Raw genomic sequence first — 13,338 nt, forward strand, 5'->3', positions numbered from 1 at the left:
GACTATTCTCTTGTGTGGTCAAATAGCAGCATCTACATTTGTTATATTTGAATAACAGTTTTTGAACCCGCAAAGGAACCTATAACAACACTGACAAAACAGGGAAATATCTAGCCTCAGATTTCTTTTACTCTTATATAGTTATTACTCATGTCATCAACAGCTTGGCAGCTGTAGTTTTGGTGCAGTAATTACGGATAAATTGTCTCTAGCAGCCAATCTACTAAAGTAAGTCCTACCCTGATAAGACAATATTTGGCAAATGTTAAACACATGCAGCTTTTTAACTGTGTGTGTATTCCCAGTAAATCGTGTTTCTGTTTCACGTTATTATAATGTTGAAAGTACCGGTATTAACTATCTTTGATTATGAGCAATCATATGTGAAACCCCAGGGAGGAGCTGCATATGCTTCTTTATTTCATCTTTGAGCCTGACTTGCTACCACTATAAAGAAGTGTAATTGTAAGAGCTTAATCTTTTCCCTTGGTATCTAACTATTTAAAATGGCCTTCATGTGTCATATCGGACACATCTTCACATAAAATTAAGCAATCATTTCAGCCATCAAACTCTCACACTGTATGTGTAAACTATGTGCGGAACTGCATAGTCTCTGCTGGATACTGATTGTGAATAAGTGACCTTGGATTAAATCCACAAATGCATATTTTATTCCCACAAAGACTCTGAAGTAATTAATCATTTGCTAAAAGACAGAACCTACTAAAACTTACTGTGTGAATAAAAGCCTAAATTAAGCGTCACTCCTTTATGTACATTAGCATGCCACTTTAATGACATTGAGGGTTCATGCAAAGTCCTAATGCTATAATAATAAAAAAATAAAAAAACAGGCAATTCTGGGTAATTGCAGATTTGTTTTCCACTTCAGATGCAAATTCACCAGGTGTTCAGTACTGGCCTGCATAAACAGGGCATTATTATGCAACAAACATTAATGTGTTATGTCGCATTGTGACTAAAAGAACCACAAGTGAAGTAAAGTGGTGTTTACTTACAGCTAGGTATAAAAAACCCAGCAGGGCCGGACTGGCCCACCGGGATACCGGGAAATTTCCCGGTGGGCCGGAAGGTCCGTGGGCTGGGCGGCCGGCAGACTAACCATGAAGACAGCCGCTGAGCGGCTGCAAATGGCATTGAACGCCTCCCTCGGTGCCAGGGGCGGGCTGGGCAGGGGGGCAATTGCCCCCCAGGCTGCCCGAAATCTAATCAAAGCGGCCGCTGGGTGCTGATGCGGCCGTGTGCGATGGCCGTCTAGTGATGGGAGCAGTGTGAGGGGTGAAAGCTCCGCCCCCTCACAATGACCTTTCACCCCTCACGCTGCTCCCATCACTATGCGGCCATCAGATTGCTGGGAATGTAATCTGAACGGCCGGTGCGTGACGATGCCGCCGGCCGGCTCTGCTTTAATACTTTTTTTTTTACTTTATATGGCAAGCCGATCCAGCTTACCATATGAATAAAAAAAAAAAGTGTTAAAGTAGCTCCGGCCGGCGGCATCAGCACGCACCGGCCGTTTAGATTACATTCCCAGCAGTCTGATGGCTGCATAGTGATGGGAGCAGCGTGAGGTGGAAGCTCCGCCCCCTCGCACTCAGACTGCTGCAGCACCGGATGTCAGGTCAGTGGCATCCTGTCAGCATAGAGGAGAACAGTGTGCAGCTACCAGGAAGTCAAGACAAGTAGAAGGTGAGTAAAATAATGTATTTTTTGTACTGTATAATGTTTTTTGTATTTGTTAAAAACAAAAAAAATCGGCATGTGTGTGTATGTAAGTGTGTCCCCCTATATGCCACTCTGCCTCCAGAAATGCCTTATACCCCCCTATATGCCACTCTGTCCCATGATATGCCTTTTAACCCCCTATATGCCAGAGTTGCATATAGGGGTATAAGGCATTTCTGGAGGCAGAGTGGCATAAAGGGGGTTAAAAGGTATATCATGGGGCAGAGGAGCATATAGGAGGGTATAAAGCATATCGGGGAGGCAGAGTGGCATATAGGGGGCATAAGGCTTTTCTGGAGGCAGAGTGCCCCATGATATGCCCTTTAACCCCCTTCATGCCACTCTGCCTCCAGAAATGCCTTATACCCCCTATATGCCACTCTGTCCCATGATATGCCTTTTAACCCCCTATATGGCAGAGTGGCATATAGAGGGTTAGAAGGCATATCATGGGACAGAGTGGCATATAGGAGGGTTGAGGCATATCAGGGAGGCAGAGGGGCATATAGGGGGGTATAAGGCTTTTCTGGAGGCAGAGTGCCCCATGATATGCCTTTTAACCCCCTTTATGCCACTCTGCCTCCAGAAATGCCTTATACCCCCCTATATGCCACTCTGTCCCATGATATGCCTTTTTTTTATAAATTCTCCGTTTATTAAAAGGTATGAAAGCAAAATACAGACATGTCAGCAGTAGCATACAGACATACAATAACAATGGTCTATGCACAGTCATTGGCATCAGGCCGATATCAAAAGAGAGGCAAGTACAAGTGCAGCTCAAGTATAAGTGTCACAGTACAGCGTATAACACGTGCCCCAGTACACATAAGAAGCGTGACTAGGTATCGTATCGGAAAAATACAATACAACATACGAGGAAGTCACCAGCGCCTACAAAGGTACATAGGCGGTGTGCAAACATGACAGTTGAGTAGCAGATAGGAGAATGAGCACATAACTCAAATACAAACTGAAACGGAGAAAACCATAAAAACAAAAATGGGAAGTTCCGTCCGGCGGAGAACCAGAAGACGAAGGAGCAGAACACATGTCCCAAAGAAGACTCATACAGAAGACTCGTAAGGTAAGCGTTACAAGGCAAGGCAAGGGAAGCGGTCCAAACCAAACTGTATATATGGAGATTATAAAACATAGCATGCGAGAGGCCAAAGGAAATAGAATACGTAACGTGAGGTTAGCAGAACCTAATCCAGAGAGCAACCCCCTAGCATGGCAGTAAAGGAAGAGGAGGCCAGAAAAGAATTCCACGGCAACCACTTCAACCCATGTTTATACGCCGAACCCCTCGAGGAGTGCACTAGTTCCTCCATTTGCTGAACGAAATTCACCCGACTCAACCACGCAGAAAGCGGGGGGGCCTTAGCCTGCTTCCAGAATCTAGGGATCACGGACTTCGCCGCATTAAGGAGATGGATAGAGAGGGAACGTTTATATGTTCCAATGGGGGAATCATTGATATGGAGAAGTACACTAGCGGGAGTAAAAGTGAAATCGGTAACTTCCACATGTTTTATAATCCGAATAATAACCTCCCAGAAGGGCCTCACCAAAGGACACTCCCACCACAAATGGAGGTAAGTCCCCTCAGGGGAGCCGCACCTCCAACAATCGGGTGGAACCTGCGGCAAAAAACGGTGGAGCACCGCTGGGACCCTAAACCAACGTGTCAGCAATTTATAGGCGGACTCCTGCACCCTACTGGAGGTAGAGCAACAATGGGTCAAAGCAATAGCCTTATCCCATTCAGCCGCCTCCATCGTCAAGCCCAGGTCGCCCTCCCAGAGACTTAAATAATATGGCTTAGTGGAGGTTTGAGTATCTATAAAGATTTTATACAGCCGGGACAGGAGATGAGAGGAGCTGGCGGGATCGTCACAGATGAGTTCGAAAGGCGTCAGAGGTCTGTCCATCGAGCAAAGCGGGGCGACAGAGGAAACAAAATGCTTAAGCTGGTGGTAGAGAAACTGAAGCCGAAAGGTCGGATGCGCGTCTCTCAGGAGGTCCGTAAGGGGAAGAAAGCGCCCCCCCCGCAATAGCCTAGAAACCCTAAGGACCCTGTCACCTGGTAAAAGAAACGGGCGGGTAACCGTACCAGTCATTGCAGCTGGGAAGGCTGGGTTAAAGGACAATGGTAGGAGAGGACTAGGAAAGGCAGTGAGATTGTATTGACGCTGCGCTCGTTTCAGAACCGTGAGGGTGGGTCCTATGGTGGGATGCGGACGCACAAGAGGGACCCAAAACTTCTCTGCCACCCAAGGCACGACCGAGATGGGAATATCAAAGAAAGAGGCCTCCAGCTGCACCCAGAGCGCAGGGGCATGATATGCCTTTTAACCCCCTATATGCCAGAGTGGCATATAGGGATATAAGGCATTTCTGGATGCAGAGTGACATATAGGGGGTCAACGGCATATCTGGAGGCAGAGTGGCATAAAGGGAGTTAAAAGGGATGTCATGGGACAGAGGGGCATATAGGAGGGTATAAAGCATATTGGGGAGGCAGAGTGGCATATAGGGGGCATAAGGCTATTCTGTAGGCAGAGTGCCCCATGATATGCCTTTTAACCCCCTTTATGCCCCTCTGCCTCCAGAAATGCCTTATACCCCCCTATATGCCACTCTGTCCCATGATATGCCTTTTAACCCCCTATATGCCAGAGTGGCATATAGGGATATAAGGCATTTCTGGATGCAGAGTGACATATAGGGGGTCAACGGCATATCTGGAGGCAGAGTGGCATAAAGGGAGTTAAAAGGGATGTCATGGGACAGAGAGGCATATAGGAGGGTATAAAGCATATTGGGGAGGCAGAGTGGCATATAGGGGGCATAAGGCTTTTCTGTAGGCAGAGTGCCCCATGATATGCCTTTTAACCCCCTTTATGCCCCTCTGCCTCCAGAAATGCCGTATACCCCCCTATATGCCACTCTGTCCCATGATATGCCTTTTAACCCCCTATATGGCAGAGTGGCATATAGGGGGTTAGAAGGCATATCATGGGACAGAGTGGCATATAGGGGGTATAAGGCATTTCTGGAGGCAGAGTGGCATATAGGGGGTTAGAAGGCATATCATGGGACAGAGTGGCATATAGGGGGTATAAGGCATTTCTGGAGGCAGAGTGGCATATAGGGGGTTAGAAGGCATATCAGGGGGGGGGCAGAGTGGCAAGCCTGGGGGCAGAGGTGCATAACTCGGGGGTAGGTTGTCAAATGAAAGGAAATAAAAACCAAACATGTCTCAATCATAGCTTTTATTAAATATGGAAAAAAATAGTCTACATGAATTAATAAAGAAATAAAAGTTTCTTACCAGAATATCGTGAAGAATAATGTGATCAGTGTTTTGTTCCACTGAATAAAATGGAACTCTTTCATCTAAAAATGTTCGCAGTAGTAAATGTTTTGATCCCATTATGTGTAATGTATTTCATTTATTAGGGCCTTTTAACACTTTTGCTTTCTGGCATTTTAATACAAATAATGAGATAAAAAGAATGGCACATAGTGTGACTCGGGTATGTATAAGGGGTGCGTGTGGGTATAAGAGCTTCACCGTGAGATAAACTATATGGGGCTGGTCTCCAAATTTTTCCAGGGCTGCTTTTCAGTCCCAGTCCGGCCCTGAAACCCAGAGTATTATTCTGAATGCACAAGCAGTTCCCTGTCATGTATTTTGGAAGTGTAAGAGTCACTTAACAATTCAACTAAGTTGGGATGTATTTTGGCCTGTATATCATTGAGCAACCAAATGTGTCTCAGGCTGCGTCTCACAATCAAGCACACAATTGGAAGGAAGGCTAGTACCCTATAGGCTTTGCTAGACCTGTTGTGTAGATAATACAAAATAACAGAAAAAGCATATGCTAGAATGCCAGTCATCAAAGAACAATGAGTAGCACACCATTACCATTAAATATATTTATATACTTTACTTCAAACATAGTGATGTGCATGAAGTCATAAACTTTTCAAAAAGCTCTTATTCAGTGGATCACTCATGTGAATGATGAACTAGAACTTTGTTATTTATGAACATTTAGAAAGGCCAATGAAAAGGTTAATAAATCTTCAATATTCAAATAATTCACTTGCTATGTTCAGTTATACATATTTATTTCTGTCCTTACAGTTTTTACAACTGGAAGACCAATGTTTCAACTTCAAATGCAAGTCCAAATTACCAAGTGATTGCCGAAAACTCATTTGGATTACTGTTCAAAAATAAGAGGGACAGGAAAATACTAAACGTGGATCCTAAGGTAAATATTTTTCTCAACGCAAAGCAGCAATTTTCCCTTCTCCTCTCACACTACCATATGTTTTAAGGATCTATTCTGTTTTTATTGCCTGTGTTTCTTGGTTTTACAAGTGGTATCACTTAGCAACTTGAGGACTAATATTGTCACTCCTTTGTGTGTTTATGTATTTAAGGATCTGTTTGAAATGAAGGATCTGTGTGGCATTTTAAAGCTCAGTGGTCCATTGTTCACAGCTCAATCAAACATACAAATGTGTATTCCTGTTATTTTAAGCTCTGTTATAGGTAATTAACCCACACCCCCAATTTTGCTACTGACCTTCAAATTGATATTAGACTATTCCAATCCATTTTTTTTATTTAAATATCGCTTTTCATTTTTTTATATATTGATTTAAAAAATTACTGATTAAAAAAAACCAAACTGATTACCTGGTAGGGGGAAAAGAAGCAAGCCTTCAAGTTCAACTTTTCTTGTTTCCTACACATGTTGATCAAGGGAAAGATTTTTGACTAATGTTGAAGTGGAAGGAACATCTAATCACAATAAATGGAACCTTCCCTGGATTAACATACTACAGTATACTTCTGTTTAATTTTAAATTAGATGGAAATGAATGTGGCCAGAAAGCTCCTGTAAATTGCATAATGGGAAAAAAGAGCTTCTGAATAAATTAAATGATGTACGGATGTAACCTAAATGTTGATTATTTTGAATTCCCCATCTATTTTACTCACCTCCCTTTACTGTGCTCTGAGGAAGGTTTACTCCCTTGCATTACATGTCTGGCTGACACAGTGTTTAACATCAGGATGTCATATCAGGGGAACCTGTGATGTAAAGATGTACAAAGACCAGGCAAGCGATCAAACCATAAAGATCTGTGTCTCAGAAGACAAAGAACTCAAGTTCCGGATCATACCATTCTGGTGGAGGATCATGCTTGCTGATTGCCCTTCTAATTGTGTGAACCTATGCTTAGCCCCTGTGTCATTATATTTGTATTTGTAAGTATTAAGTAGTTAGCATTAGAGATCAAAAACAGAGGAGTAACAGGCAAGATTGACTTGGCACAGTTACATGATGCTAAAGCAATAAAAAAGTTGCTCTAAATATTGCAGGTTAACGAAGAAATGCTTCACTTTTGCTTTGGCAAATATGTCCTAATAGTCTAAGGGTATTGTGCAGCCAGTGAAAACTTAAAAAGGTAGATGCAGAGAAGAAAGAAGAAAAGATTGAAAGAAAAAGGAACAAAAAGGGAAATAAATTGTGGGAAAGAGAGACAAGGGGGGGCGAAGAAACTGAATGAAAGAAAAAAGGGGGAGAGAGAAAAGAAAAATAGAGGTAGGTGATAGAAAAAGGGTTGTGAGAAAGAAGGAGAGAGAGAAAAGAAAGACTTTAAGAGAAAAAAGAGGGAGAGGGAATAAAAAAGATGAGAGAGAGAAGAAAAAATGATAAAAAGAGAGGCATAGAAAAAAGAAAGAAAGAGAGGGTGAGAGAGAAGAAAGAAACATCAGGCGGGAAAAGGGCACATTAGTTATTATTAGACTTGTGCATTCGTCTTCGGGCGAACATGGAAACGAACACGAAGAGTGCGTTTTCGTGTTCGTTCCGAAGACACGCCGAAGAGAAGACGGCGGCGGTAAAACGTAGGCGAAGACGAAGACACACACCACGAAGATCTTCGTGATTGTCTTCGTCTTCGTCTACCATTCTCCCCCCCTCTTCTAACTTACCTTGTCTTCGCGGCTTCGCCGCAGGTTCGTCGTCACGGGTTACAGGGCAGTGCGAATGAGCTTATTGGTCGCCTACAGGGACCTCCTCTGGCATCAACCAATTGGTTGATGCCAGAGGAAGACCGTGCAGGTGACCAATAGGCTCACTCGCAAGGTCTTTGTAACCCCTGCCAGCGAACCTATGGATTTCCGCTCCCGTTAACCCCTTCGATGCTGCGTTATCTAACACAGCATCGAAGGGGTTAACGGGAGCGGAAATCCATAGGTTAAAGGGCCGTGCAAGCGACCAATAGGCTCACTTGCACGGCCCCTTAACCCTTTAAAAAATAAAGTTAACCCCTAACTAATTGAACAAGGAGGGAGACCAGTGGGATGTGCCGGTTAAGTTGCAGCATTGGGGTTTTAAAACCCCAATGCTGCAACTTACCCTGCAGATGCCACTGGTCTCCCTCCCTGTTCAATTAGTTAAAGACCAGTGGCATATGCAGGGCAAGTTGCAGCATTGGGGTTTTAAAACCTCAATGGTGCAACTTACCCTGCCGATGCCACTGGTCTCCCTCCCTGTTCAATTAGTTAAATGTCCGTACGAGCGACTTTATTGTTCGCTCGTACGGACATTTAATTAATTGAACAAGGAGGGAGACCAGTGGGATGTGCCGGGTAAGTTGCAGCATTGGGGTTTTAAATTTTTAAATTAAAAACCCCATTTTTAAATGGGGTTTTTAATTAGTTAAATGTCCGTACGAGCGACTTTATTGGTCGCTCGTACGGACATTTAACCCGGCACAGACTAACTAATTGAACAGGGAGGGAGACCAGTGGCATTGGCAGGGTAAGTTGCAGCATTGGGGTTTTAAAACCCCAATGCTGCAACTTACCCTGCCGATGCCACTGGTCTCCCTCCCTGTTCAATTAGTTAAATGTCCGTACGAGCGACTTTATTGTTCGCTCGTACGGACATTTAATTAATTGAACAGGGAGGGAGACCAGTGGGATGTGCCGGGTAAGTTGCAGCATTGGGGTTTTAAAACCCCAATGCTGCAACTTACCCTGCCGATGCCACTGGTCTCCCTCCCTGTTCAATTAGTTAAATGTCCGTACGAGCGACTTTATTGTTCGCTCGTACGGACATTTAATTAATTAAACAGGGAGGGAGACCAGTGGGATGTGCCGGGTAAGTTGCAGCATTGGGGTTTTAAAACCCCAATGCTGCAACTTACCCTGCAGATGCCACTGGTCTCCCTCCCTGTTCAATTAGTTAAAGACCAGTGGCATCTGCAGGGCAAGTTGCAGCATTGGGGGTTTTAAAACCTCAATGCTGCAACTTACCCTGCCGATGCCACTGGTCTCCCTCCCTGTTCAATTAGTTAAATGTCCGTACGAGCGACTTTATTGTTCGCTCGTACGGACATTTAATTAATTAAACAGGGAGGGAGACCAGTGGGATGTGCCGGGTAAGTTGCAGCATTGGGGTTTTAAAAGTCTGCACGAGCGACCAACAGAGTGGCTCGTGCAGACTTTTAAAACCCCAATGCTGCAACTTACCCGGCACATCCCACTGGTCTCCCTGTTCTATCAGTTAAATGTCCGTACGAACGACTTTATTGGTCGCTCGTACGGACATTTAACTGATAGAACAGGGAGACCAGTGGGATGTGCCGGGTAAGTTACAGCACCAGGACCCTAAAAGTCTGTACGAGCGACCAACAGAGTCGCTCGTACAGACTTTTAAAATCCCAATGCTGCAACTTACCCGGCAGATCCTACTGGTCTCCCTGTTCTATCAGTTAATAAATGATAGAACAGGGAGACCAGCGGGATCTGCCGGACAATTACGGCACCAGGAGTTTAACAGTCTGAACGAGCGACCCTATTGGTCGCCAGCAGGGGGCTCGTCTGCCATCAACCAATGGCAGACGAGCCCCCTGCTGACGACCAATAGAGTTGCTCATACGGACATTTAAACTCCTGGCGCCAGAGCGGCTTTAACCCCGTTTTAACCCCTTAACCGGGGAAAACGAAGAAAACCCGAACACGAAGAATGTCCGCGAATATTCGCCCGAAGAGAAGACAGGACCAGGCGAATATTCGCTGAATACGAAGTTGTTTTTTTTGCCGAAGACGAGCACGAAGACGAACACGAAGAGCCCCCTGGTGCCCAAGTCTAGTTATTATCTCTATCCTCCAAACCCCTTAACCATATAGCAGCTTAATATACACCTGGATCACCGCCTCCTGCTAATCCCAATGTGCCGTCTGCGTCCTTGCAGATAGTATATGGAGCAAATTATTTCCCCCAGCAGCCAAGCTTTTCATGACACATCCGGAAAATTTGTACACATTGATATGGGACAAAAAAGACCTTTCCCTGTGAATAAGAAGAGGTCCACCCACACGCACTCTGATATGAATATTCTCTGTCACGCACCGTATGGGACACACCAGCCTGATGTGGAAGCCTTTTCCCTCCTGGTCAGTCTTGGACTGCCTGGGGAATATGATCAACACCCATCCCTGAAATGTGATATAAACCGCAATCAATAAAATCATATAGGCGATCAATAAAAAACAGCTTTGAACAAAATAGCCTCAAACACTGAGGAACAAAATACAGACAATCAACTAATGCAAAATAATAAAGTGCGCTCATTGTATATCTGTGTTAAATTAATTATTCAGAGCCAGTTCTTTTACATAAAAGACAAAACACACAACCAATAGTGTAATATAGTTGGGATAAACATTCTGCTTCAGACATATATATGCACTGACCGAATGGTAATTATAGGCATGCTCTTCATAAACATCCCACTTCGCACTTCAGATGTTCAACCTTCTTCTAGAACAGCTTCACGGAAGTTCCAATCACGGAAGAAGACAAGTTTTCATTAAAAAGGGATTTATTTTAAACCGATTAAAAAGGATTTCCAGGTAAATACCGTATTTGCTCAATTATAAGACGAGATTTTTTTCAGAGCAAATGCTCTCAAAAATACCCCTCGTCTTATAACCGGGGTCGTCTTATAATCAGACCTCAAATAGGTCTGACTATGAGACGACTAAGATCCAGATCCCCGCAGCTGCAGGGGACCTGGATCCCCCTTCTCCCCCCCCCCGCCCCACTTACCGGGGGGCGGGGGGGTAAGTGGGGCGGGGGGGGAGAAGGGGGAACTCTGATCTCTGACAGTCGGGGAAGGTCTGCGCGATGGACGCAGACAAACCCCCGCTGCTAGCCACGCCTCCTTCCGGCTGCAGCGTAAGTGCGTGGGATCTACACGCTGCCCCGGCTACATGACAGGGAAGTCAGAAGCACCGGTAAGTTTTGGGGGGGCGGGGGAGTGTTAAATGGGGGGCATAAGGCATTTCTGGAGGCAGAGTGCTCTGTGAAATGCCTTTTAACCCCCTTAATGCCACTCTGCCTCCTGAATGCCTTAAACCTCCCTATATGCCACTCTTCCCCATAATATGCATTTTAACCCTCTAAATGCCAGAGTGGCATATAGGGGTATAAGGCATTTCTGGAGGCAGAGTGGCACATAGGGTGTCAAAAGGCATATCATGGGGCACAGTGGCATATAGGGTTAAAAGGCATATCATGGGGCACAGTGGCATTTAGAGGGTTAAAAGGCATATCATAGGGCACAGTGGCATATAGGGGGTATAAGGCATTTCTGGGGCAGATGTGCATAACTGGGGGGCAGGTTGGAAAATAAAACCAAAATATTTTTCTCAATCATAGCTTTTATTAAAAAAAAATAGTTTAGATGAATTAACATTTACTGGTAAAACTTTTTTCCATTGGGTCGTCTTATATTCAGGCTTTTTCTTTTTTTCCTAAATTAATATTCAGATTTGGGGGGTCGTCTTATAATCAGGGTCGTCTTATAATCGGTAAATTGCAGACAATGCCGTAAATCAAACAAATACAAAATAATAAAGTCTGCTCAGTGTATATCTGTGTTAAATCAAATAGAGTTTCCAGGTAAACAAATAAATAATAATTAAAAAAAGCGCTACGCATTTCGCTCGTCCCCAAAGGGTCCCCAAAAATAATTGAGCGTGTGCACCTCTTACGTTGCTACCACCAGCTGCCTGCAATGCCCCATGGGGATAATGCGGCTCTCAAAATTTTACCTTCCCAGAAGGGATTGCAGTTTCTACAGCATGACCTTTTTATTTCCCTTTTAACCTTTTCTTTGGGAAGCTGAGAGTAACAGGGTTGACCTTAGTACCCAAGAATCTACAAAATAACACCCATCCCATAAACCACCCAGCAAATGAAAACAATCCGGATGCACCAGAAGGAAGCAGAATGCTGATTCATTGTCAGTCTTGGCTAACAGGGCCCCTTTTCCATAATACTTTACCCAACGCAATGCACCATGAAAGGAGGCATAAGATAACTTGCACAAATGTTTATCAATATCATTGTTGACCAACTCCCTCTTTGGATAAGAAAGGTGGCAAATGGGCAAATGTTCTTCGGGACAACACCTAACATTGTCCAAAAGGGAGTGGCAAAGTGGAACTGCTAGCAGCCCTAACCCAAATTCCTTCATCAAATTTTCACCCACCACTTTAGGAAAATCAATCTTAAATCCTTGACCCCCAACCATGCTAGTGTATCCCTATAAAGTATCAGAAAACCTTACTCCAAAAGAGCTGCCATCTCCTTATCCCCATGCCTCCTGAGCCATGGAACTGTGCTTTCCCACACCTTTCATCACTGGCATCATCCCCCTTGTCACCAGCTCCTTTGGAATTGTTCCCCTTATTGACACATTTGAAAAAGAGCGCCCTGAGCACTCATGCTTAAAATGGCATGGGGAAACCTATACACTGGCCCCCGCATTGAACTGTCACCAAAAACTCCTTCTGTGACGCCTAACCTTTTGTGATCCAATCATATGGAGGGCTATACCACCTTCTGTTGCCAGAATTGCTCATCATAATTTAACCAAACCTGCCCCCCATGCACTCTATAAGCCTTGCCTACACTATCATATAACAGAATAGTGGTGAACAGTTTCCTTGGGTGCTCTCCAGAATCACACTTCTTATGATAGCGAAGGCCTGGAGCCAATTGTGCTCAGAATCAGCTGATACCACCTTTTTTCTTTATTCTTCTTTATCTCCTCATCACTCTTAGACACCTTATCCAGATTAAACATTTCCAGGCAAACAAGAGAAAAAATCTTAACATATTCCCCTTTCCAGATATCTGGTTCAAATGGGCCCTCAGTGGACTTTCAGAGCAGACAGTAGACCCGTCGCCGAGTCCGATTAACACTCCTGCTCTTTTACTTTCCCTTCTTTATCTCCTTCCCCCAGTTTCACCCAGATGAACCAAATGAGTCATTGCGACCTAAACTGCACTCCTTCCATGTGACCAAACTCTGGGGGCTTGATCCGCTTCTTAGCTACCCCTCTAAACATAAAACCTAGCCTTCTCCTCCATCCTTGCAATGTCTGCTGGATTCCCAATGACCTCTGACAGATGCAACCACTACAGGCCACTTCCCTCACAATTCAATCAGTTAATCTCGTCTCAAGGCTGGTGGACCGCA

At 44.4% G+C, this 13,338-nt stretch overlaps 1 protein-coding gene across 1 annotated transcript in view; it reads left to right on the forward strand.

Moving 5' to 3' along the window:
• The window catches only part of LOC149286947 (cilia- and flagella-associated protein 299), a 298,663-nt gene that overhangs the window by 267,692 nt on the left and 17,633 nt on the right, over nucleotides 1-13,338 (forward strand). The window contains exon 5 of the mRNA XM_089493596.1: nucleotides 5,906-6,035. Within this exon, the coding sequence (XP_089349722.1) occupies nucleotides 5,906-6,035 (130 nt within the window). The remainder of the gene's footprint in view (nucleotides 1-5,905; nucleotides 6,036-13,338) is intronic.

The sequence above is a fragment of the Sceloporus occidentalis genome, unplaced genomic scaffold (assembly GCF_023333645.1).
Source record: "Sceloporus occidentalis isolate IW3139 unplaced genomic scaffold, rSceOcc1.0.p SCAF_65, whole genome shotgun sequence".
NCBI lineage: Eukaryota > Metazoa > Chordata > Lepidosauria > Squamata > Phrynosomatidae > Sceloporus > Sceloporus occidentalis.